Consider the following 25642-nt stretch of genomic DNA (forward strand, 5'->3'; position numbering starts at 1 on the left):
AATTGATCTGACTGGGCAGGAGAGGGTTAATAATGTGTGCATGCTTAAATCCAACTGTTTCAATGTTACAGATGCTTAATGCATGGAAATTTTTTTTAAATATATAAAGTGCATTTGAACTGCATCAGTTCGGATTTAAATTCTCTGCCTGTGGTCTTGATGGCCATGATATCTGATGGCCATGTGAATAAGTACAGTACATGTTAGCATGGACTTCTGTATAAGACATCATATCTGAGAATGTATTTATTTTATCCATTTATCCATTTATTTTAGCCAATTTTACCCATTGATTGTTATCATTCACTTTTAAATAATGGACTTCAATCGGTTGAATGAGATAGGTACTCCATTGGATAGCTTTTGACATTCACAGGATGTAATAAAACTACTTTAAAAGGAACACTGCAGAAAACACTTTGGAATTTGACATTACCTTTGTAGTTGAATGGTTGGTTCAACAGTAAAACATTTAATAGTTACCACTTTTTATCACTTGCCTTTAAAGATCAATCCCATTTGTTGGCAGGAAGGTTAGTCTCAGGTAGTCTCAGGTATTGTCTTGGAAAATGCTCAATTGTATGTAAGCTGATGTTAAAACAATTAAAATGTGCAACTACCCAAGTCCGTTAGTAGGTAAAACAGGTCATGTGCACTGTAATGGTGTTAGTGATCAATGAAATTTTCCACAAATTCATTGACTTAAAACTAATAAGGAAAATAGCTTGCAAATATAAGTAAATTTAAATTTAATTTACTTAAATCTTTTAAAGAGCCAGCATATCTGTAATGGGCCAAATTGTCTGCTTCTGTGCTCAAAGTTCTAGGATTGCAAATTCTAAATACGTTTTCAAGTGCCTGCCAAAAAGCAAATGATTAAGAGGAACATGTGTTGAAATATTTCATGAAGATGATTAAAAACAGTGCCGATCCCATGACAACTAACCATCAGAAAGATGGGGAACTGTAGGCTCTGGAGAGCTGATGCCTTCAGTGGCTGGACTTTTTAATTTTTCTGTGATTTAAAAATGATTTTCTATATGAATCAGGCTCCTAACAGTTTTTTTGCAAAGCAAGTCAATCCTTCTCCTTCAGGCCTACACCTCCATTGGAATGTGTCCGTGGTTGGAACAGCTACTTAAATTTGCAAAATTGTTATGCGAGTGACACACCAAAACAAGTCAGTAATTCTTCTTTCTCCTAAAATTAAGTCTTTCTAGATAATTTAGGGCAGCATTTCATCAGGATTTCATGGATCCAGGATATTCTTGCAAGCCAAATACGTGTTCCTATTAGATGGCCCGTGTGACATCTCTGGAACTCACTATCTGTTTTCGAGCAGTTATTTTTGAACTTTTTAAACCAGTGGCTTTATGTTCCCACATCTAAATTTGCCACAACAATATCCTGCATCATCCCCAGCATCAGAACAGTGTTAGAGTGTTTAAAGACATAAGTTGAGACATGTTTTACCCTCGCACCATTCATTAGCTGCAGCTATTTAGATGTTTTGAATTGATCTGTATTTCAGATTACTAAAATTTCTTAATTTTTCAGAGGTACAATGGCTGTACAACTATTTTCAAACATTCATCCTTCAGAAATCAAACTTTGACTTTTTCTCTGTCCCAGGGCAAAAGTGAGACTTGAAATGAAGCTTAATGTTGGTATGAATATTAATAAATGAAGAAAAAGAAATCCTGTCTTTCAAAACTGGAGTAAAATTATCAATACTATCTAAGATGATATCAGTTATGGTGTTGGAGCTTAATTTGCATATGTAAATTGGGAGAAATGAATTTCCCTTAGGATAGGAATATGCTCCATGCCTGTTGTCCATGTGTATTTGTTTTTCTGCAGTAATACTAACATATTCAGTGTAGATTTTCTAATCTTGGATGGTCTTAATTGTAAAGGAAAGTTTATTTCAAATTGTAACCAATCAAGGAGAAATTGGATACAGGATACAAATTTTTAATCAAGTTGTGTATTTGTTTACATTTAACCTCTGGGGAAAAAATCAATTATTTATTAAGTTCACTTATTTCAGTGGATGAACAAGAGTCACAAATAAAATGAGTGTTCCTTTAAAAGATTAATGTGTGAGCTCCACTGTTATACTGATATGGTCTGATTGCTGACTTTTACTGTACCCTGAATTCTTTGCTTTCACCAGGATAACTTTATCAATCTCAGCTTCCTGCGGTTGTTCAGAGCAGCACGCCTTATCAAGCTCCTCCGCCAGGGATATACCATCCGTATTTTGCTCTGGACATTTGTGCAGTCTTTTAAGGTGCGTCTCAGAATATCATGGTAAACTGAAACAAACTGACAAAGCAGCATATGCCCACAGAGAGCGAGCATTTAAAACAGGAAGTGTTAAAGCCCATGTAACAGCAGCAATAAGTTGGGGGTCAATGGAAGAATTGTTCCATTTCTCAGTCATTTATTTACCCAGGTTAATCACTTTTTTTTAAGCCAGCAGAAGACATCGTTGTTAAGCTTAGTTGATGTGAGTCTCCTAGTATAATTGTGCCACCTATTGGCTGTAAATTGCAGTTTTATCCCACGCATCAAGAATAAATGATCACCAAAGATAGGTTTTTTAAGTGAGCTGAAAATTTGCCAAAACTTTCAGCCGTTTGCTGTTATTGGACAGAGGTTGACCTTGGAGCTAGCACTTGAAACTTGTTCAGTTAATCACTGAAATAGCAGCATGTCCTGCAAAGTTCACAGTCTGGTTTAAATGGAATGGGAGTTCATTTAGACTATTATAAAAAGTCAGTGGGCAGGATTTTAGCAGGAAGGCAGGCGGTCTCCTGATGCTTCCGGCCCAGTCAGAGGGCCAGCAGCTCTAGAGGGTCAGAGCCCCACAGGGAGAGGAGTGCCCTGCTGATGCAGCTCAGGGATTGAGAGGGCGCCTAAACATGGAGCTGCCCTCACAGAGATAAATAAACTATTCATAATCGCAGGGGCCAAGCAGGCAGGATCCTCTATATGGCCCACTGGGGCCGTGTGGGTGGCCTTCTCTGCCCACGGCCCCTTCTTTGGGGCATGGAGCCTCCCTTGAAGGCCACCTCCATAAAACTGGCAGCCTCCCTACACAGCGGGGGCCACTCGGCCACTGGCAAAATCGCCCCTAATAGGGACTTTACTGATTTAAATAGGCTGCCTGCATCTATTGAACAGGCAGCCGATGGGGAAATGGGAAATCGAAAATTCCCCGGCGGTAGAAATATGGCGGGGAGCTGTCCCAACACAGCTCCCCATTATTTTCCTGGTATCCCTGCCTCCCAGTCCCTCCTGGGACTGGGAAAATCCTGCCCAGTGATTCAGGTGACATTGTGATACCTTCATTAGTGCATTGGAAACCTCAATGAGCCATCATCACTGTGTATCGTGCTCCAGAACAAATTGGGACTCAAGGCGGCATAAATAGAACTAGAAGAGAGTGTGACTGGTCCTAGTCAGGCTAGAATCTAACTCTGGTATTTTCTAACACATTATCACAGCAACCCAAAGCCAAACATGAAGTCAAATAGCTGGTGGTATTAAAATTCTCTGTAATTAAAATTAATCATTGTAAATAAAGTCGACTAAAAGCACAAATAATCAAACAATGGGTGTAGCCCACCACCCATTGGACACAGTGGACTTGGATTTAATTCAGGTAGAAACGTATTTTTCAACTGAGATAAAAGGTACAATGTCAGGTTCCTTCTGCATGTTGACATTAATTGCAATACTAAAGAGACATGCCTTTATTTAATAGCCCTGATAATTTTGCATGTTTGCTTTCAGTCACTGAAAAGTGAAACAGAACATAATCTCATTTGTGCATTGAGCAGATGAGTATTCTATAAAGCAATGGAAGATAAAGGAACATTACACTGACAGGGACAGACTATTGTAATGAACTTCCACTAAAAGAGCCCACATGTTATACCAAAACCAAATAGAATGTTGATTCATGGCTTTAAATTAAGTCCCAGCTGTTTTGACTTGACCCTCATATAGCTTGAGAGCCTGAGCATAAATGTTAAGAGAGAGTAAAAGTACAAATAGTGGTTCAAATAAAATGTTCAGATCACTCTTCGATTGAGTGCATAAGTGCTTATTTCATGTTTTGTGAATTCTTCAGATGTTGAGGTACACTTGCTTGAATTGCTGTTCACTTTTCTTCAATGCTGTTCAAAAAAAATCACAACACATGGCTATTCGTGCAAAATAAAAATGAGCATTAAATTGTCTGTTACTATGTACCTGTAAGTGGACTGCCAGATGAATTTTACTAATGACCATATAACATACCAGGGAATCCTAGAAAAATATCTGCCAGACAGCTGGTGTTATATTGAAGCTCAGTGTTAACTGAGAAGTTATGAATGTTCCATAGAACATAAGAACTAGGAGCAGGAGTAGGCAATTCAGCCCCTCGAGCCTGCTCCGTCATTCAATACGACCATGGCTGATCTCATCTCGGCCTCAACTCCACTTTCCTGCCCGTTCTCCATAACCCTTCAACCCATTACCAATTAAAAATCTGTCTATCTCCTCCTTAAATTTACTCCATGTCCCAGCATCCGCCGCACTCTGGGGTAGTGAATTCCACAGACTCACGACCCTTTCAGAGAAGTAATTTCTCCTCATCTCTGTTTTAAATCTGCTACCCCTCATCCTAAAACTATGAACACTCATTCGAGATTGCCCCACCAGAGGAAACATCCTCTCTACGTCTACTTTGTCAATCCCCTTAATCATCTTATATACCTCAATTAGATCTCCTCTCATTCTTCTAACCTCTAGAGAGTAAAGGCCTAAACTGCTCAATCTCTCTTCATAAGACAAATCCCTCATCTCTGGAATCCCTCTAGACTCAAGATTAATTAAAACACGCTATAGTGCTCAAAACAAATTGTTCAGTGAGCACAGAAATCAAGACATTAACATTAAGATGTAGAATCTAGTGCATGGTATTTAATATTACAATGAAAACACAAATATTTGTTACGATATTGATTCTTGTGTATGTTCTTCAGAGTTGCTTACCTTATGTCTCTTTTGCAGGCATTACCGTATGTCTGCCTCCTGATTGCTATGTTGTTTTTCATCTATGCCATTATTGGAATGCAGGTCGGTGCAGTTAATGTTGCAAAAAATCCTAATGTAGTTTATACTGAAGAGAAGGTTATTGCTCATTGTAACACATAGGAAAAGCTAAAGTAATGTTAATTGTACCTGTTGTCCACATTGCCTGCTAATCAGTTGGCATAGCAACTTTCCCTAAATCAAGGAAAATATTAATTAAAAATTTGTTATTATGTTCAAAAATAAAATGCAAATATATTTTAAAATTTAGGAATGTATGTCCAATTTACATTGAGCAACAAATGATTAAATGAAAAGCTTCTCTTAAATATTTCTCAGACTTTAAAAAAGGCAAATATACATAATCAAAAATATTAATTGTAAATAATATTTCAGTTCATAAATGTATAATGTGCATAAATGTTTAAAATATATAAAAATTCTGGAACTCATTTATATTTTTAATGAGATTTAAGTTTTCATTCTGTATATCCAGCATTGTGTAGTTATCAGTATAAGTTGGTTGCCACTCCTCTCTCTCTGGGTCAAAAGGTTTTGGATATGAATCCCATTCACGGGCTTGGGTGCAAAACCTAGACTGATACCTCAATACAGTGCTGAGGAAGTGCTGCAGTGTTGTTCCTGCTGGACTTTGCATGATACATCAGCCTGTTTTGATGGATCAGATTGGTCTTGAAGATCCAATGGCATTGCTTAAAGAACAGGAGGGAGTTTTTTCTGTAGTTTAACTCAGCATTCAGCCCTCAGATTAACCAACCTAAAACGGAAGGCCCCACAAACAGCACTGGGAGAAATGACCAGTTAATCTGTTTTGATGGTCTTGGTTGAAAGGTAAATGTTCACCTGAACACTAACAGAACTCCTGGACTTTTCTTTTCAGTCCACCAAAAGAGGTAGATGGAGCTCAGTTTAACAAATTGGCCTGAATTTTACGAGCGCGCTGCAAATCACGGCGGCATGCTTTGAAGTTGGCGCTCCGCCTTCGTGGATCAGCCATCACTGAGCCCCCCACTGTGTTATGCATGGGGGCTCATTTAAATGGAAAGGCTGGGACGGCTGCCCCCTCTGCGTCATCGAGGGCGGCTGCTCCAACCCCGGCAACGGTGTCTAGCGCCACCGCATAGACGCCGGCGCCATTTTTAAAGGGCTTCAAACCTTGACAGATCATTTGAATGTTTAAAGGGAACATTACCATTAATTTAAATAAAAACAGTACCCCCCCCCCATCATCAAACAATAAATTTATTTCCCTATCCCCCCAAGAAACCATTTTTGCCGGACCCAACCTTTCAACCCCAAACTTTATGATCTTCACCCTTCAGCCCCTTCCCACCATCCCCTTGGCCAATGGAATCAGTTTTCTCCACTCCCCGACCCCCGACTTGAAAATTGCATTCCTCTCCCCTCCCCACCAGTGTCTCGCCTCGGATCATAAACGGGGATCCGAAGGCACGGGGATTCCGACCACTGGCTGGAATAACGGCGTGGGACAGGTAAGTTAATTGACATTTATTTGCATTAATTAAATTATCAAATGAAGGCTCAGCTGCCATGCGGCGGGGGGGAGGAGGCTGTGGGGGGGGGCACATGAGGCCTTGCTGCCGCTGTTAAAATGTGACGGGGCCTTCTCGGCTTCGGGGGTCGAGGCGGGCCTCTCCCAGAAGAATTTTCCAGGCCCACGCCATGACCCCTGACATTGGAGGGCTGGTAAAATTCAGCCCAATGTCTCCATCACATCTTTCATCCTGAAAGAAGATATCCCTTTCTGAACCCATGTAGCTGTAATTTTGTTAGTTCAGTACACATTTCCTATTTGACTTGAAATGGTTTATAATTGTATTGATCAGATCCCAGATATTACCATCGCTGATTCATATGTATGACTCCCTAAATCATATATGTCTCCATGAAATATGAAAATATATTTTGTCATTAAGTACTGATAAATGTATTTATTGACTTAATTAGATGTTGCATTTTTATGGGTTAAGTTTTATATGACACTTAGTTATAAAATTATTCAAATAATCATTAGATTTGATTTCATTATTCAAAATCATTTGCAAATTGTAAATAAAATCCTTTCATGTTATAAATAGCCCTGTCCATAGAATTTGACAATCTATTGGTATATCAATTGTTGTCCAAATAGTGGTTTATGTTACTAAAAACTAAACGGAACACACTTAATTTTTTTTTTCTTTTTAAGGTATTTGGCAACATTGCATTAGACGATGATGGTGCAATTAATCGCCACAACAATTTTAGGACCTTTTTACAGGCCCTAATGCTCTTATTCAGGTAACATGAAAACAAGAGGTTAAAGAAAATGGGTTTGCAATGCAAAGTGATCCACAGATAACGTATAATTTGCTGCATTAGCCATAGGCCGGGATTTTGTGAGGCCCCTGAAGTGGGCCGGAGGCCATGGGGGCATAGAGTATTGCGAAGGGTGGCGGGGGCAGTGGGGGGGGGGGGTCAGTGTGACGGGGGGCCCATTACACAGCGATCTGCCCGAGGGTGGGATAGGCCGATGACGGTCTTCCTGCCCAAAGGCCAATTGAAGCCTCTAAGTGGCATATTAAGGGCCTCTTCCCGTCACCGCTGGGATCTTACCAGGGGCGGGGTGGGGGGCCTGTGCCATGTGGGGAGGATGCCTTGTAAAACGAGGCACCCTCCCTGCAGGCTTGGGGGGATGGGGGCCCTCCATTGTGGGCAATTTGTGGCCCACAGAGGACCCCCACCGGGAACTATCTTACCCCCCGGGAACCTCTTCCCTCTGGACTGCACGACCACCCCCCACCCCAGCACCCCCATCACCAGGGCCTTCTGGACTAGCCCTGGCGACCGTGCCACACCTATCTCTGTTCTGGGGTTCCAGTGTTGGGCCTGGTCTGACACCTCTGCAGTACCGGCAGTGGCCACCACTCCTGGTGGTGCTGCCAATACTGCTGACCTGCCAGCCCTCTAATTGACCAGCAGCTCTTGGAGGCAGGATCGCTATCCCTAAAGACTTTAAAGGGTCGGGATCCTGCCTCCTGAAACTATGATTTAAAAAGACTAGATGATCGCTCCAGGGGGGCATGAAAAGGCAGAGGTGGGGTCCCCCTTGCCTAGTCGGCCTGGTGCTGGGAGTCCTGCCTCCATCACTAAATCCAGCCCATAGCTTGTGACATAATTAAGTCTTGCACTGATTCGAATAAATTGTTCCAATTACATAGGCCTGGAATTTCCACAAAGCTGCTGTCAGATCATTCCAGGCCATAGATTTCAACATCAGACGCAATGAACATTATTATGATATAGAACTATGATATAGAACATGGCTTGCTTGCTTCAGTTTTGTTAAATTGAGAAATCAAGGCCCAGCGTGTTAAACATCATGAAGGTTGACCAGGTTAAAAGATACAAGAGAAGTCAGGATGTGATGTTTCAGTTTTTAAAAACTGAAAAATCTAAGAGGAAAGAAACATTGAGGGAGGCAAAGAGTTCCACAGTTTTGAGCTTGTGATAAAGAATGTGTTAGAGCAGAGACCACAGTGAGTCCTGATTTCAACACGTTGGGATGTAATGAGGAGTGAGAGAGAGCCTGAGAAGGCTTATTTTTAGTTAAAGGAGATAGTAAAGTCAGTGATGTCATCTGGCAATTTGTGACAAAATTGGACTTGCAAGAAATTATATCTTTGAAGAGCTGAAAGAAATATGATATCAATTGAAGGCGATGGAGGAGATATATAATGGATGGTATTTAATGGAGGTGACGGAGGTCTCACCTGCAAGCTGAACAGCCAGCAAGAGCCCTGCGTCGCCTCGCTTCAGGAAGGCCAGCTGCATCACATGCCAATCAGGCACTTAATGTTGTAAGATTGCCTTTAAGAGTGATGTCTGTTTAAGATCTTAGTATGCTAATGAGTCAAGTACCAGGATGCAGTCATGTGACTACAAGCCAGAGTCACTCTGCTAATGTAACAATCAGAATAAGGTTCTGTAAATAGTTACCTCTGTACTTTATAATAGTTCAGCTGTAATAAATCCTCAACATAACTGGACTCCACACATCAGACAACATAAAAAGAGCTCATTACATGGAGGCAGTTCCTCATTATATGGTGGCAGCTCCTCATTACATTTAACTGGACAGCAGCAGGCTTTCCACTTATTCAGGGCCCAGCTCTTTTACTGAGCAGCGCCACCATGGCGGTGGTGGCTGCTGCTGGTAATGCAACCACCTGAAGCCCACAATTGTCGATGGACCCAGGCCACAGGTGAGTGATGGTAGGAGGGGCATCATGGGGTGGGGGTTGTAGGGGAAGGGGTTATAGGGGGGTTGACAGCAAGGTCAGGGGGGTGGCTCTCAGCAGCCCCCGCCCCCTTCCTGATGCCAGGCCTCTCGATCAGGCACTGTGCCTTTGAATGAGGGACCTCCCCCACCAAGGGAGTCGCGAGCAACCTGCACATGTTTGCTTGTCGTGCTCCCCGTGTGCCAACAGATTAACCCATTGCTGGGCTAATACCGGCGGCAACGGGAGGACATTGTTCACTTAAGGGCCTCAATTGGAAGCGGGGCAGGAAGGCCGTCCTTGGGCCCTCCTGCCACGGACTTAATTGGGGTGGAGGTGGGAAGGTGGCGGGGTCCCATTCCGCCCAATTAAATGCTCTCCCTGCCTTCAAACTAACCGCGGGGGAGAGCATAAAATCCACCCCAATGTTTCAGGCGTTGCATTGGAAGAGCACTGAATTAAGAGTTGGATGGTGTGGATGGTGTGTTAGAGTCAGTGGTTCAAAAAGGTAACAATGAGAGAGAGAACAAAGACCTGGAATCCCTAAATTAATGGAATAACTGTCAGAGGATAAGCCATGACTTGTTGCACAGAAGAATTATTTGGGAGGAAATTATATACATAACATTAGTGGGAGAACATTTAGAATCATAGAATGGTTACAGTACAGAAGAAGGATGTTCAGCCTGTCTTGTCCATGCCAGCTCTCTGCAAGAGCAACTCAGCTAGTCCCACTCCCCTGCATTTTCCTCATAGTCCTGCAGTTTGTTTCTAGTCAGATAATTATCCAGTTCCCTTTTGAAAGCCACGAATGAATCTGCCTCTGCCACACTCTCAGACAATGCATTCCAGATCCGAAACCACTCACTGCTTAAAAGGTTTTTCCTCATGCCACCTTTGGTTCTTTTACCAGCCCCCTTGAATTGGGGTCCACTGGTTCTGAACTCAGCTTCTGCTGAGTTACTCTGTCCAGGCACCTCATGACCTTGAACACCTCTATCAATTTTTTAAAAATTCTTTCATGGGATGTGGGTGTCACTGGCAAGGCCAGCCTGCTGGGCCATTTCAGAGGGCAGTTAGGAGTCAGCCACTTTGCTGTGGGTCTGGAATCACATGTCGGCCAGACCAGGTAAGGATGGCAAGTTTCCTTCCCTAAAGAACACTGGTGAACCAGATGGGGTTTTTAATGACAATTGATGACAGTTTCTTGGCACCATTACTGACTAGCTTTCAATTCCAGATTTTTATTAATTAGTTGGATTAATTGAATTTAAATTCCACCAACTACCATGATGGAATTTGAACCCTGCACATTAGCCTGGGCCTCTGGATTACTAGTTCAGTGCCATCATCACGACACCACCATCTTCTCTCAGCCTTCTCTTCTCTACGTAGAACAGCCCAGCTTCTCCAATCTATCCACATAACTGAAGTCCCTCATCCAGGGAAGCATTCTCATAAATCTTTTCTGGAACTTCTCTGAAGCCTTCATATCCTTCCGAAAGTGTGGTGCCCAGAATTGGACACAATACTCCAGTTGAGGCCGAACCAGTGTTTTATAAAAGTTCACTCTTGCTTCTTTGCTTTTGTGTTCAACGTCTCTGTTTATAAAGCCCAGGATCCTGCATGTCTTATTAACCATTTTCTCAACCAGCCCTTCAACGGTTTGTACACATATACCCTCAGGTCCCTCTGCTTCTGCATCCCCTTTAGGATTGTATCCTTTATTTTATATTGCCTCTCCTTGTTCTTCCCACCATAATGTATCACTTCACATTTCTCAGCATTAAATTTCATCTGCCACGTGTTCGCCCAGTCCACCAGCCTCTGTCCTCTTCAAGTCTATCACCATCCTTCTCCAGTTCACAATACTTACAAATTTTGTGTCATATGCACATTTTGAAATTATACCCTGCACACCCAAGTCAAGGTCATTATTACAGATCAAGAAAAGCAGGTGCCCGAATACCCCCTGAGGAACCCCACTATATATGTTCCTCCAGTCTGGAAAACCAACCATTCACTTAGTTTCCTGTCATTCAGCCAACTTTGTATCCATGCTGCCACTGTCCCTTTTATTTCATGGGCTTTGACTTTGCTGACAACCCTGTTATGTAGCACTTTATCAAATGCCTTTTGAAAGTTCATGTACACCTCATCAACTCTCTCTATTACCTTATCAAAAAACAAACAAGCTAGCTAAACATGATTTGATGCTAATTTGTTTAGAAGTGCCCAGTGCCACACCCTGTCAAAGACTTTCTTGAGAGTTAGCAATAGCTTCAGTAATTTCAGAACATGCCGATGTAAAGACAAAAGTTGATAGTTATGTTAACGAGGCTCACTTTAGAGGTCGTGTGAATCCGAGCAAGGGAAAAACAAAAGGTAACACAAAAGCAAAATACTGCCAATGCTGGAAATCTGAAATAAAAAAAGGAAATTTTGGAAATACTAGGCAGCTCTGGCAGCATCTGTGGAGAGAGAAACAGAGTTGATGGCCTGAATTTTGGAAGCCTGACGAAGGTGGGAACGGAGATGTGCAGGCCCAGAATTTCCCAGTGGCGGCTAGTGTGCTGGTTTGCTGGCATCTTCCTGTTTCCAGGTCGTTTTTAAGGAGGCGGGGCAATGGCTACCTGTCTGCAAGCACTGGGTAGCTGGTTAACATCATTAAAAGGACTATTAAGGTCAATAATCAGAGCTCGACTGGAATTTTCCACTTGACCTGCTGGCCATCCCCCCCCCCACAGCAGCGTCCGGAGACCAGAAGGTCCCTGGAGGTGGCCTCCCAGAGAAGACTGTGGATTCAAAGCTCCAGGACCAATTTGAGGTGCCTCCATCTTGAGGTGCCCTCTCTCTGCCTTACCTGCATCGGAGGACTGCGCTTCATCAGTGCTGGAGAGCCAGCTATTGGCCCTCCAGTTTCCAGAGCCCACCCACTGTCCTTAACTGGAGGGCGAGTGCACCCTCTGGCCATTAGTTTGTCTTTTATTCAAAAATTGCACGTACATGTCATGCCAATGCTGTTTGGGGTTAGGACCTGTAAATTATCCCAATGTAGGGTCCAGACTGAAAAATGAAAATCTGGCCCAATGTTTCAGGTCAGTGACCTTTTGGCTCGCATTTTTCCCTCAGTGGACAGTCCCCAGACCCTTAATTGGGTTTAGGCGGGACTTACACCTCATTGAGGCAGGAAGTTCCGCCTAATGGAGCTGCCGGCCAATCAGCGGGCCGGCAGCTCTTAGTCCCAGCACTGCTACCGGGAGGAGTGGCCACTGCTGGGACTGCAACCCAGCTTCCACAAGAAAAGGAAGGAAGGCCCCGAATAGGTGGTGAGTTTTTGGGGACTCGCCGCGGATGATCGGTCGGGCCCCCTCAAGGCAAGGGGGGATCGATTGGGAGGACTAGGGGCTTGCTGGGTGTGGGGGTGGTTGAGGCATCGAGGGTGGCCCTCCGTCGGGCACAGGCTGCCCAATCAGGAGGGCCCCGCTCAGGCCGTCAGAAAGTCGCCTGCTTTTGTCAGGCGGCTTTTCTCAGGCCTTGGCCACCCGACCGGCCAACGATAAAATCCCAGTGGCAGTTGTTTACTGACCACTTAAGGGCCTTGATTAGCTAGGGGAGGATGGGCCGGTTTTCGCCGCCGTTGTCCTGCATAAAATGGCAGCAGAGGCGTGAGTGGGTGAGGAAGGGCCCCCGAGCCTCCCACTCCATTTTACTCCCCCTCACCCGCCCCACCTACGCCACCATCCCGCTCTTTGGGGGGGGCGTAAAATTCTGGCCTTTGTCAGGAAAGCAAAGGTAAGTGAGGAGAAAAAAAGAGTGAAGAGATCATGTAGGATAAGGGCAAGAATACCATCAAATTCAGCACACTTATACTCCAGATAATAGAGGCTATGAAAAATCTATTGGGGATATGACGTGATACTAGTCAAATAGAATGAAGGAGTGTAAGGAAGTCCTCTGCAAAGATCATTGAGATTCCAATTAGAGAAGAAAGTGAACTAAAATGTCTTTTTTTTCTGTCCTTGAGAGCCAGCAACTGTCCTATCAAAATTGAAGTGTGAGGTGGAGATTCACAAGAGTTGAGAGAGAGCTTTGGCAGGGGACCATATGGATTGGATGCTGGATGAACAGGAAGACAACAGTTGATGCTTTCTTTCAACAAAGTTGAATTTAGCACTTCAAATAGTGGATTCAGAGAAGTTACAGTGAAAAATATTGTTGGCTCAGGATTCTTCGGACTAATCAAAGCACCAAATAGAGTTGGTAGAATACTTATAAGACTGCAGAAAGACAGGCATAATTGAACTGAAACATGGTGCCAGATCTGACAGAAAGCGAAGAGGGAAGAATGAAATCTTTCATTTGAATTTATGGTTGTCCGAAACATATTATTTAGATTCTCTTTATTCTATAAAGGAGACTGATCTGCCGCAGCTTTAAGTATTGCACATTTGCTGAAAACTCTGCAATCTCACTGCTCTGGAATACATTTCATTACTTAACCATCACCCTCTGAGATGTTCCAATATGAAAAAAATAGATGTAGTAGTCTTTCTAATTGTTAATCATGGGCTCTATTAACATTCCCTGTGGGCTTTCTAAAATAAAAATAATAAATTGCACCAGGTTCCAAATTCCAGTTATTGTACGTCACCTACAATCTTAAACTTGCAGTTGGATATTTTATCGGTGGAGTTACAGACAGGTGCTGCCTGCCACTATTTGGTGTGTCTGAAGCGCACAAATGTCCCAGTCCCATTCGGTTTGTTATAATGGCTTTACATAGCATCTTACAGTAATTTTCTTGCGAGTTTTCTCCTTCCTTTTCTAAAGGTACCAACTCATGTTGAGGTACAGTTCCTTGGCCACAGGCAACCCACCAAAGTGCTCATTTGAAATGTGTGAACTGAGGTAGAAAGTTTTTGGTCATCTGTTTGGCTGTGGACCCTATTATAGCTGAGCTCATGTCAGTCTTCACAAAGCATCCACTTTCCAGCAAGAAGACAATCAGGTGTAGGGAACCTCGGCTAACACTTCCTGCTTCTATCCCAAGGGAACAGAAACTAGTTGTAGCACCTTAACTGCTGGTCCGGCTAAGATCAGCTGACTCAGCAAAAAGAGAATTACGACTTCAAATTTCAATGAGAAAACATAGCCAAACAACTGTGAACTCTCTTTATGCCACTGAATAACTGTTTTTATCTGATAAGTTCCTAACATTGGATCATAGAATCTTACAATGCAGAAGGAGGCCATTCGGCCTGTTGTGTCTGTGCTGGCTCTTTGAAAGAGCTGTCCAATTTAGTCCCACATCTCACTTTTTCCCCATCACCCTGCAAATTAATCTTCAAGTCCGTGTCCAATTGACTTTTGAAAGATCCTATGGAATCTGATTCTACCACCCTTTCAGGTAATGCATTCCAGATCTTAGCAATCTTCTGTGTGGAAAAAATTCTCCTCATTTCCCCTCTAGTTCTTTTTCCAATTATTTTAAATCTATGACTGATTGCCAGAGGAAACAGTTTCTCCCTACTTGCCCTCTCAAAGCCCCTCATAAATTTGAATAGCCCTTAACCTTCTCTGCTCTAAGAAGAATAATCCCAGCTTCTCCAATCTCTTCACATAACTGAAGTCCCTCATTCCTGGTTTCATCCTGGACCCCCTCTGTACCCTCTCCAAGGCCTTGACATCCAGCCTAAAGTGTGACATGAATGTCCACAGCTGTAATTAATTTTATTTCATAAAAGTGGATGAGAATTATTTGCTATCGCATTGCTCATTTGACAGAAAAATGATGTACTTAACTTTGTCTCTTCCTGATGAAAGTCAGAGTTCGTAAGGAGAGAAAAATAATAAAATTATATTCATGATACTTCAAACATATCTTTTGTTTACAGGAGTGCCACTGGAGAAGCCTGGCATGAAATCATGCTGGCATGTCTGAGCAAAAGCCCATGTGATCCTCAATCAGGCATAGACAGAAATGAATGTGGAAGTGATTTTGCCTATTTCTACTTTGTGTCTTTCATTTTCCTTTGTTCATTTCTGGTAGGTTTGAATTTTCTTAACACCATGTTAAACTGTTAAGCACAAATAGTACCTGACTTGATTTCTAGCTTTGTTCCTATGCAATGCAATATTTAGTCCTTGAGCTGGTCACTGCAATTGTTCTCTTCAATTTCCTACATAATGCATGCAGTCTACATCAACCATTGCACAACATATGTGGGATTATTTAAATGCAAATGAGGAATTTACACAGGGGATTGCTCATTGCAAATTAAGGCAGAATTTAGAGTACCTTCAAAAATTCAAGCACTGATGTGGTTCTTTCACCTTTTTTAGACACAGTACTTGGCTAGGTACTTACAGCTCAAAATGATATGTACATCTAACCTCATTAGCACATTTTAGAAAGTCCCATCATTCACCAATTGTATTTGTACTGGATACAAAAGTTTGAGTTGTTCAGCCAACCATCTTGAAGCTCAATGTAAGTGACTGCATCCCTGATCACATTCTCCAGGAAAACCTTCAGCACCCCATGGGACTCCTCATAGATCAAACCTGAAACATGCTCGACATCAGCACAGTGAGCCAGATAGTGAAAAGCTGGTTTGGTGATGCCTTGTATGTTACCACAGAACACTTTGCGGTGCCACTTGTCTCTGCCTTTGCCCAGTCCTTTCTCTCCTTTACCTGTCCCAGACATGATGATTCTTCACTCAGATCACTGCTGAATGAGTTGTACTTTGTATTTGCTTTAACCAAGTTTAGTCGGAGTGCTTACGAACATACGAACTAGGAGCAGGAGTAGGCCACTCGGCCGCTGAAGCCTGCTCCGCCATTCAATAAGATCATGGCTGATCTGATTGTAATCTCAACTCCACATTCCCGCCTATCCCCAATAACCTTTCACCCCTTTGCTTATTAAGAATCTATCTACCTCTGCCTTAAAAATATTCAAAGACTCTGCTTCCACCACCTTTTAAGGAAGAGTTCCAAAGACTCACGGCCCTCTGAAAGAAATTTTTTTTCCTGATCTCTGTCTTAAATGGGTGACCCCTTATTTTTAAACAGTGACCCGTAGTTCTAGATTCTAGGTTCTAGTGCTTTAGACTTTAAAACGATGCACAAACTGTAAAGAGATGACAGATTTCTCTTGTTGTCCGACAAGATTGATATAGCCTCTTAAAAACCAATAATGGTGGCTTATACAGAATTAGTGAGTGGTTTGAATTGCTTTATTACCAGTGGAAGACACACTGGAGCTCTCAAACAGTAGAATAATTACTAGGTTTTATCTTTATTTCACATGTGCATGTACATTTCTAATTAAAAAATTAATCTGTTGTAAGTATTTCAGTAACCTTCATAAGGGCAGCAAAAGGGGAGAAGCAGATAAGATGAGAACCTACCAGTGAGTGCATGCAATCTGGAGATTCCACCCTCAAGAGTATAAACCGATTAATACTTTATTCAAGCATCCTTTCTATGTAGAGACAAAAATGGTAGAATGCACACTGTGCATAAACACACCTACTGCTTATATTGTGCATAATTTTACTCATTTCAAACCAAACTATGCTAAGATATTCCTATAAACCTTAAATTTGTATTATTGTTTGTAGACACTATGGCTAGAATTTTATGTTCAGGCGATGGCCCCGCCCACTGGCTAACAAGTTGTGGGAGAGCCTGCCTCCACCGGAACTGGAAGCCATGCTATAATTTTGCTTGACCCAGGCACTTAATTGGCTTTGGTTGGGGTTTCCGTCCTGCCTCCAAGATCTGTTGGCCAATCAGAGGGCCAGCAGCTCCTCAGGCCCAGCAGAGCAGCTGGGAACGGTGGCCACTGCTGGAACTGCACCCAGCCAGAGCAGCCACTATGGATGCCTGCGTGGGAGTAGGTTAGTGGGGATCAGGCCTTGCCGGGGACAATCGGCTGTCTCCAGCGAGGTGGTGGGTGTAGGGCGGGGCGATAGTTTTAGCGGGGGTGACCGGTTCTGTCCAGGGACCCTCTGTGGGGCCTGATTAGGAGGGCCGCGCCCCCCCAGCCCACAAGGAGGCCACCAGTTAATACTCGGCAGCCACCTCAGGTGCTGAAGTGTCTGTTCGCCACTGGTAAGATGCCAGTGGTGGTGAGAGGAGACCCTTAAACAGCAATCAATTGGCCACTTAACTGCCTCAATTGGGCTGGGGCGAGCGGGCCATTTTCCACCTCCCCTGCTGCTGGTAAAATAGCAGCGGGGTGGGAAGGCGACGGGAACAGCGCCCCCTACCTCTGCTCAATTTTATGCCCCTCCCTGCTTGCTTCTGGGGGGCATAAAATTCCAGCCTGTGTTTCCTACTTTCATTTTCCAGTGAAATTTTGGGATCAGATTAGTGACAAGAAAGTTGCAGGAGGTTGTTCCACAAATTAGTGGGTTAGGTGCCCCAGCAGCACAGTGTGTCAGGCTATGTAATTGAATGGCATGGTATGGGATTGCAGTTTCCCCCATTTGTTCAGGTCCCAGTCTCGGCCGAGCCAACAGATGAAGGAAGTGGCTGCTCAGCACTGTAAAGGAGGGGATTTTGAGAACACGTTGCTTCTCAGCTTCAAGTTACAGAGTAAACACTGCTAGATACCTGGCATCAAGACTGCTGCCCACTTTCTTGCCCTATGGGCCTGTGCTTGTTATGGATGATGCTAAATATAAGGGAGCAAATAAAGGTTTTTAAAAAATGAAAATAAATTTAAACTTGATTGCTGCTAAAAAGCAGGGCTTTATTCAGTTACCTAAAATACTAATTTGTTCTCTCCAAATTGTTGCTTAAGAAATGCACCATGTAATAAAGTACTATCTGCAATATGGCATTAGAGAAACAAATGGTAGAGTAGATTTGGAGGGATAACAGTACTTACATAGTTTAAACTCGCTTCATTTTCAGTCATCTCATTTTTCCAAGCTGGAAAAAAACTTGCACTCAATTTCTCCCTCATTCCCTGAACATGTAAGTGTATCCAGAAGATTGTGGGTCTAAGTCCCACTCCAGGGACTTGAGCACATAATCCAGGCTGACACTCCACTGCAATACTGAGGGAATGCTGCTGGATGTAAAAGATCCCATGGCATTATTTTGAAGAGGAGCAGGGGCACTATTTTGAAGAACGGGGGATTTATCCCCAGTGTCCTGGCCAACATTTAACCCTCAATCAACATAATTAGAACAGATTATCTAGTCATTATCACATTGCTCTTTGTGGGAGCTTGCTGTGTGCAAATTGGCTACCTCGTTTCCTAAATTACAACAGTCACTACACTTCATTGGCTGTAAAGTGGTTTGGGACATTCTGAGGATATTACAGATGATATATAAATGCAAGTCTTTCTTTTTCCTAGCTGGCCTGCTGGCATCAGAAGCTAATTGGGAGTAGGATTGACATTGGGCAATAGTGTAAAGTGGGCAATATCGATTCAGCAACCTATTGTGTATCTCTGCTGATTTGTATTGACTTCAATGGAAATGAAAATCAGGTGGGATGTATAATGGGTAGCTGAATCAATCTCATGTTTTGCCCGATCATTCAAAGTCAAAATGATCCCCAATATGTTGGCAACAAGAAAGGGCAGAAATGGGCTAACTGGCAGTTTATCTAATTGGAACAGATTCCAATTTCTTTCAGACTGGAGGGAAGAAGAAAGACCAAACTGCCACAACCTGTTTCAGGATCAAAGCAGAATTTTTCATGTCCAGAGTTGGATTCTCAAGAATTGTGTGTCTTTACCATTCACTTACAGTACAAGTCTCAAATGCAATAATTATAATAGAGAACATGCATCACTTGGCCTAATGGTAGATTTTCATGGTATAAATGAGAGCGTTCAAAACAGAACACAAAAAAAAGTTGACATAAAAATATTTCATGTAGAATATTATTTAATGAAATTTTCAGCCAGCTGTGTCCAATTTCTACAAGTGACTGTTTGGCCTGCTGCATTGATGACACAGTGCGAAGGATAATGCTCAATATCTCTTGGTATTGCCATGGACATCATATTTATTGCGTTGGTTAGTGAAACTGAAATCAAATAATTCAAAACAGCCTTAAATGTAAAATTTAAATTCGACCATTGCATGCTAGTTTTCCTGCTTGGTTTAAGAAACATGCATGGCAGGTATCTTGGTAGAGGTTACTAATTCTTTTATAAAAACAAATATCATCCATAGTCCTGATTGGCTGCGACTGATTGCTGAGATTGCATAACTTTTAAAGGATGAATAGATGAAAAGAGAGACCATTTAAAAAAAAATTGCTAACAACCCTTTAATAGACTTCTTTGACTGTATTTATGTCACTTTTTGATGCCCATTCCCAAATTGACAATCCAAGGGAAATTAAGCAAAAACTATAGCCTAGAAATTGATGATTGTCATATTAGCGTATGAACAGTGAATGTGTTTATATAGCATTCCTTTATCCACTATTTTAAGGGAGGTGTGACTCTTTATTTTAAATTGATTACTACCTCCACAGAAATAGTGGATAAAAGGATGCTATAGCAATGCATAAGTGTTCAGCTCCTGCTGTCACAAATTAGCAGTTTCTGGCTTCATGGGTATTTGGGGGAAAGAATTTGAATTTTCTAACTATATTGTTCACCTATCTCAAAAAAGTCACTTCCATGATGTTTTCTCTTTAACTACCTTGGGAGATGAAAGTCTGATTATCAATCCAAGAACAGGGCTGGTCTAATATTGATTCCACTTAGCTGTACATCAAATTAACTATAATCTAGCAATTTCTCACCGCAGAGAAAAACCTTGCATTTGCACACTTGATGTTTAGCAACAGGTGAATAATTTACAGAAATTCATCTTGCTGCACTGCAATTTGGGTCATATGATATACCTTCTCAGCCATCTGAAACAGATATACAGGTGCTTAGCACTTAGTTCCATTTTCGCCAAGCTGTTGTAGCACTTAAGGTTTGAAATATATATTAGAAAGAATAACAGAGATTTAAGGGCCACATTAGAAACTATGCGAGCTTTACATGTGGAATCTAAAGTCATCTGAAACCTTCCCTTTGTTAGTTCTTAAAACACATTCCAATCTTTTTCTGTAATCTCCTCCAGGCCTACGACTCCCGAAGATCTCCGCACTCCACCAATTCTGGCCTCCTTTGCATCCCTGATTTTAATTGCCCGCCATTGTTGGCCATGCCTTCAACTGCTTAGGCCTTAAGCTCTGTATTTCCCTGCATAAACCACTGTCTCTTTCCTCATTTTGTTCGTTCATTGGTGTCATCTTCTGCTCGGGAGGTTGACTGCCATGGATCTCTACCGCCATCTGTCCTGTGCTGTCCTTACACATACTGCATTGGTCACCTGCATCCAGTCCATTATATCTGTCATCCATTATTTTCTCTGCTTCCCTCTCTTATGTTTTCTGTTGATCTTTCCTTCCAATAATTGTTTCTGTCTACCTTCTGCTCTAATAATGTGACCAAAGTATTGTATCTTTCCCTCTTTGATGTTATGCACTAATTTAAGACACTCCTTAAAACCTACCTCATTGATCAAGCGTTTGATCATCTGTTCTAATATCTTTTTAGGTGGCTCGGGGTTGAATTTTGTCTGATCATGCTCCTGTAAAGCATCTTGGGACGTTTTTACTATCTTAAAGCCACTATATAGATGCATGTTCATGTTATCTGTTATCTAGCGTTGCTGTTTTTGAAAAATATTATTACAACAATGATCATCTGTGTAGATTTGAATTTGAAAGTTAGAGTAATGTCAGCAAGGTTGTTAATGCCGTTTAAGAGCAATGCAATGAATGAAGAACTGTGGGGTTGACTCGCACACTCTTTGTAGTGAAAACTAGAGTACCTCTCATTATTGGAACAGGCCGAGTGGCTAATTGACAAATGTAACAGCTGGTGCTTCATGAAGCCAAGTGGATCGTAGCAAATCACTCACCATTAGAGATGGCACCGTCTACTTCAGGCAGAATGCTAGCGATCCCGGAATTGCCCTAGATCCACCTGCACAAGGAGGCAGTCTATATAGTTTGTAAGACTTTTAACCATAGTTTCGAAAGACAGCATCATTACCTGTCATCTATTACACAGAAATTGAACCAATTCGCAGGAATAATGAAGACGTTTAAAATTATCCAATTTGCTACAGCATCAAGCTTTGCTAGTTCCATGAACCTGGGACCAGCTAAAATTCTTGAGTTCAGGCACATTCACATCTCATGCTTGTAGGCACTTCGATGTGCTACAGATGTGTATTCAGTAGGAACAGATGTAGCTGTATTAATTTGGGGGCCCATTCCTCAGAACTGACATCATGGTAAATTAAAATAAATCTTTGCAAACGTTTCTACCACACAATGAAGATACATTGATTTTAGGAACAGGAAAAGTCCACCCTATTTTAATAGCTCAACCCCATCTAGCAGCCTTCACAGCCATTTCTGAAACATATCTGGAACGGTATTTTCACCCAACAAACTTGTCGAATCAGTTACCAGTATGAAGCAGGCAGTAATGATGGATTCAAAGAGGCAATTTGGGGTTATATTTTCTTCAGTTCTAAAATACTGGGAACAATGTCTGCTTTCCCTCTGCAGTATATATCCTGCCAAAGCAATTGCAGGAACATATGGTTTAAAACATATGCTTGGAAAAAAGACATTCACAGAAAGGGGTCAATTTTGGTACAAAGTAGTCGTGGATTAGTTCTTCATGATTGGTACTCTCTAGGGGTTTCTACCCATCCAAAAATAGCTTCAGGTAGCTTGGCAAAAAAAAAAATCAAGAACCAAACAATGATTTTGTTGATTATTTCCTCAATTGCAATCAAATTAAAAAGTAAATATTTTACTCCAGGTCAGACCTGGATGTACTGAATAGGATTATTTTGAAATATTGCTACAGAAGTGAAAGAGATGCATCTTATCCAGCAGTTAGTAACTTCACTTTAGTGAAGCATTTACAGAGGTTGCCATTGTTCATTCTTTTCATAATCTTGAAAACTTCAATAGATTCATCTTGACGGCTCTTTGTCCCAAAGAAAACAAGCTAAACATCTCCAACACTTCCTCATAGTTTAAGTTCTTGATAGCCCGAATCACCTTTAATGGCCGTCTCTGTACCCTTTGATGAGCAGTAATATCATTGCTATGATTAGGTGACCAGAAGCACTTACCAAAGCCTTTCACAGCAGCAGTATAACCCCTTTTGATTTGTACTGTATCCCTCTGTTAATGCAACTCAGTACTTTATTTGCCTTTCTACTGCAGCTGATCACTAGGCAACAGTCTAATAGACTTATCTACAGGATATCTTTCCTTGATCAATACATTGTTCCATTTATCAAATAATCTCTCGTTCAGTTCCTTGCTCCAATCTTCATAATTTCATCTTTAATAACATTAACTGCATCTATATAGGCTACCTACAACTGGCTGGTCTATAGCATTCAGGAATTTCTTTTGAAAAATAACAGTTTTATATATATTTCAGGTAATTCATTTAATGAGCTTTCCACGTGATTGTTTTGGTCCTTTTTCCAGATGTTAAACCTTTTTGTAGCTGTTATTATGGACAATTTTGAGTATTTAACCCGAGACTCCTCTATCCTGGGACCACATCACTTAGATGAGTTCATTCGTGTCTGGGCGGACTATGATCCTGGAGCCTGGTATGTAAAATTGATTTTATTACCACATAATATATACAGTACTTAATATGATTGTGTAATCTTTAAAAGGTGATGAAGGTAGTATGTTGTGAAGCATGTGTAATGTCAAACTGTTAGTTTATAAAATAGAAAAACCTGTATTAGTTTGTTTGATAGCATGAGTATGCCAAGCGCTTCGTTCATAGAATTCTGCCACATCTGGATTTACTTATCAGTGGCTTTATAATCAAAAGATGTAATAAAAGTGAGCACCAATGTGAAGAAATGCCTGAAAATATAGCCAGAAGGCAGCAGAGATTAAGCAGCTTGCAGCAATATTTTAATAAGATCATGTCTGCTGCATTTTCAAAGAGTTGAAAGGTCTGGTAAAATTCTCATAACTTTTTATTCCTTTTTTCTTCACACGAAGGACCTCAGCGTGCAATGCAACATTGCCCAGCCAAGAAGGTTCCCAAATAACCAGATCTTTGCTAATGACCTCCTGCAACTGGCTTCTGTAGCATGCACAAGGGCATCCTGCAGTAACTTGGTCTGCAGTTTTCTCACTGGGAAGGTTTCTGTCATCCAGTTGATACCTCCCAATGATAAACCAGCTGAGACCAGGAACTTCATTATGTGAGGGACTATGGCTCCCTGCGCTCAATGCTATAACCTCTAGCTGCACCAACCAGCAGTCTGTTTGAGCTATGCCAGTCAGCTGGAATATTTTCAATTGCCTGTCTGCCTCCATTTTGTTTTTTGATGCTTCCATTTTAAGCATACTTATGACTGCTCATTTTTGCTGAGCAGTTTAATAAGACGAAAGTATTGCTTCATTTCCGGTGTTATTTCACGGTCTGACTTCAAGGGGCCACATGTTCATCAGTTGAAGGCAAAGCAGGATGTTCTATTCTCATAGTCCTTACCACTCAATAGCCTGTTCATGAACTGTCACAGCAGATACAATTTAGGAATCACTACATTTATGATCCTAGATTAGTATAGTAACCCTTAAGGGCTGCAGTGATCAATCAGTTGATCTGTGAACTCACACTGTAAACCATTTAAATACATCTGACAGAAGCCTTAAGGTAAATGAAGGAAAGGATTCCAAAGAGCTTCGTAAAGGAAGACTTGCCTGAAGCCAACTGATCAAGTGAAAGTCAAATAAAAGGTTTAAAACATTGAAACAATCTATGTTTTAAAACAAACACTTGTCATTTATCAGCAATCAAAGGCCAACAACTATTTGATCAATATTTGTTGTGACCGATTCAGAGAATGAATTTGTGTTTGCCACAGGTTCTTAAATTTTGCAGATATCTGATGATAATTTGGCATGCCTTTGTTTTATTCTGTTTGCAAGAAAAGCTTGCCTTTCAGGAAACTGATGTTTGCCCTCATTTGCCTTGATTGATTGTGAACTTTGTTTCACTGTCCAGAAGAATGTCATCAGTACCGGGAGGCATCTGCTAACAGAGCAGTCAGGGAACAATAAAATGAGACTATTTTTATTAAACTTAACTTGTGTGCTGCACAAGGAAGGAACAATTTGGGCAATACCTAAATATATTAATGATATCCAAGGACAGGATTAGTAATAAGGATCAGTTCCATTCTTAATTATGATATCCCAGTTATTTCAACAGCATCACTAAAACAAAAAAAATTTAAAACCTACTTTTCCACTCAAGCATTTGAGACTTGAAGAGGAAAACACTTTCACCTTCTACAGCATTGGAACCCTGGCAAAGATGCAACAGCTTTAACCCTTGCATTCGTATCCAGTACGAATGACAAACCTTATTGTCAAGAGGTTAGGGAATCATATTACCTTGTTCAAAATGGCAGTATTTCCATTCCAGAGTGGTAATACATAAGAAAACAAACCTTGATGAAACCAAGAATAGTGAATAGAAGGGAAGATAATTAGAAACATAGACACATACATCAAAGAAACAAATACAGGAAAGAGGGCAACATTAGAAACAGGAAATATATGAGAGGAAGTAAGAAAGTAAATAAATAAGGAAACTAAAAATGAGAATGTAAAGCAAATATTTTTATTTTTTGGAAATTTCTCCTTCTGGGTTGTTCCAGAGGAATCATTGGACGGAATTTTATGCCACCCCAACGAGCCGGATGGTGGTGGGGGGGGGGGGGGGGGGGGGGGGGTGGCGTAAAATGGAGCGGTAGGCTCTGGGAGGCCTTCCCAACCCGCTGCTGCCTCCATCCCACTTTACGTAGGGCGGGAGGGGGGGTGGAGGGCGAAAAATGGGCCACCTGTCCCAGGCCAATCAAGGCCCTTAAATTGCCAATTAATGGCCAGTTAAGGGCCTTCGCCCGCCACCACGAGGATTTTATGCGTGGCAAGTAGACGTCCTGGAGCCAAATAAAAGCTCGCAGCCTCTCTGTGCCCGATTGAGGGCCACCCCTGCTTCCCCAACCACCCCCAGGACCCAACACGCCCCCTCCCCCCAAATGACCACTCTTGCCTTGCCAGGGCCCGACCAATTACCCCCAGTGAAGCAAAAAATACTCACCTGAAATCCCTGCTCCATGTCTTCATCTGCCAT

General features: G+C 41.9%; 1 protein-coding gene across 1 annotated transcript in view; it reads left to right on the forward strand.

The window, feature by feature from the left end:
* cacna1ba (calcium channel, voltage-dependent, N type, alpha 1B subunit, a) overlaps positions 1-25642 on the forward strand; it is a 621742-nt gene that overhangs the window by 546221 nt on the left and 49879 nt on the right. Inside the window, exons 35-39 of the mRNA XM_068012672.1 lie at positions 2177-2293; positions 5068-5133; positions 7319-7410; positions 15287-15437; positions 22960-23087. Of these exons, the coding sequence (XP_067868773.1) occupies positions 2177-2293; positions 5068-5133; positions 7319-7410; positions 15287-15437; positions 22960-23087 (554 nt within the window). The remainder of the gene's footprint in view (positions 1-2176; positions 2294-5067; positions 5134-7318; positions 7411-15286; positions 15438-22959; positions 23088-25642) is intronic.

The sequence above is a fragment of the Heterodontus francisci genome, chromosome 32 (genome assembly GCF_036365525.1).
Source record: "Heterodontus francisci isolate sHetFra1 chromosome 32, sHetFra1.hap1, whole genome shotgun sequence".
NCBI classification, from domain to species: Eukaryota; Metazoa; Chordata; class Chondrichthyes; order Heterodontiformes; family Heterodontidae; genus Heterodontus; species Heterodontus francisci.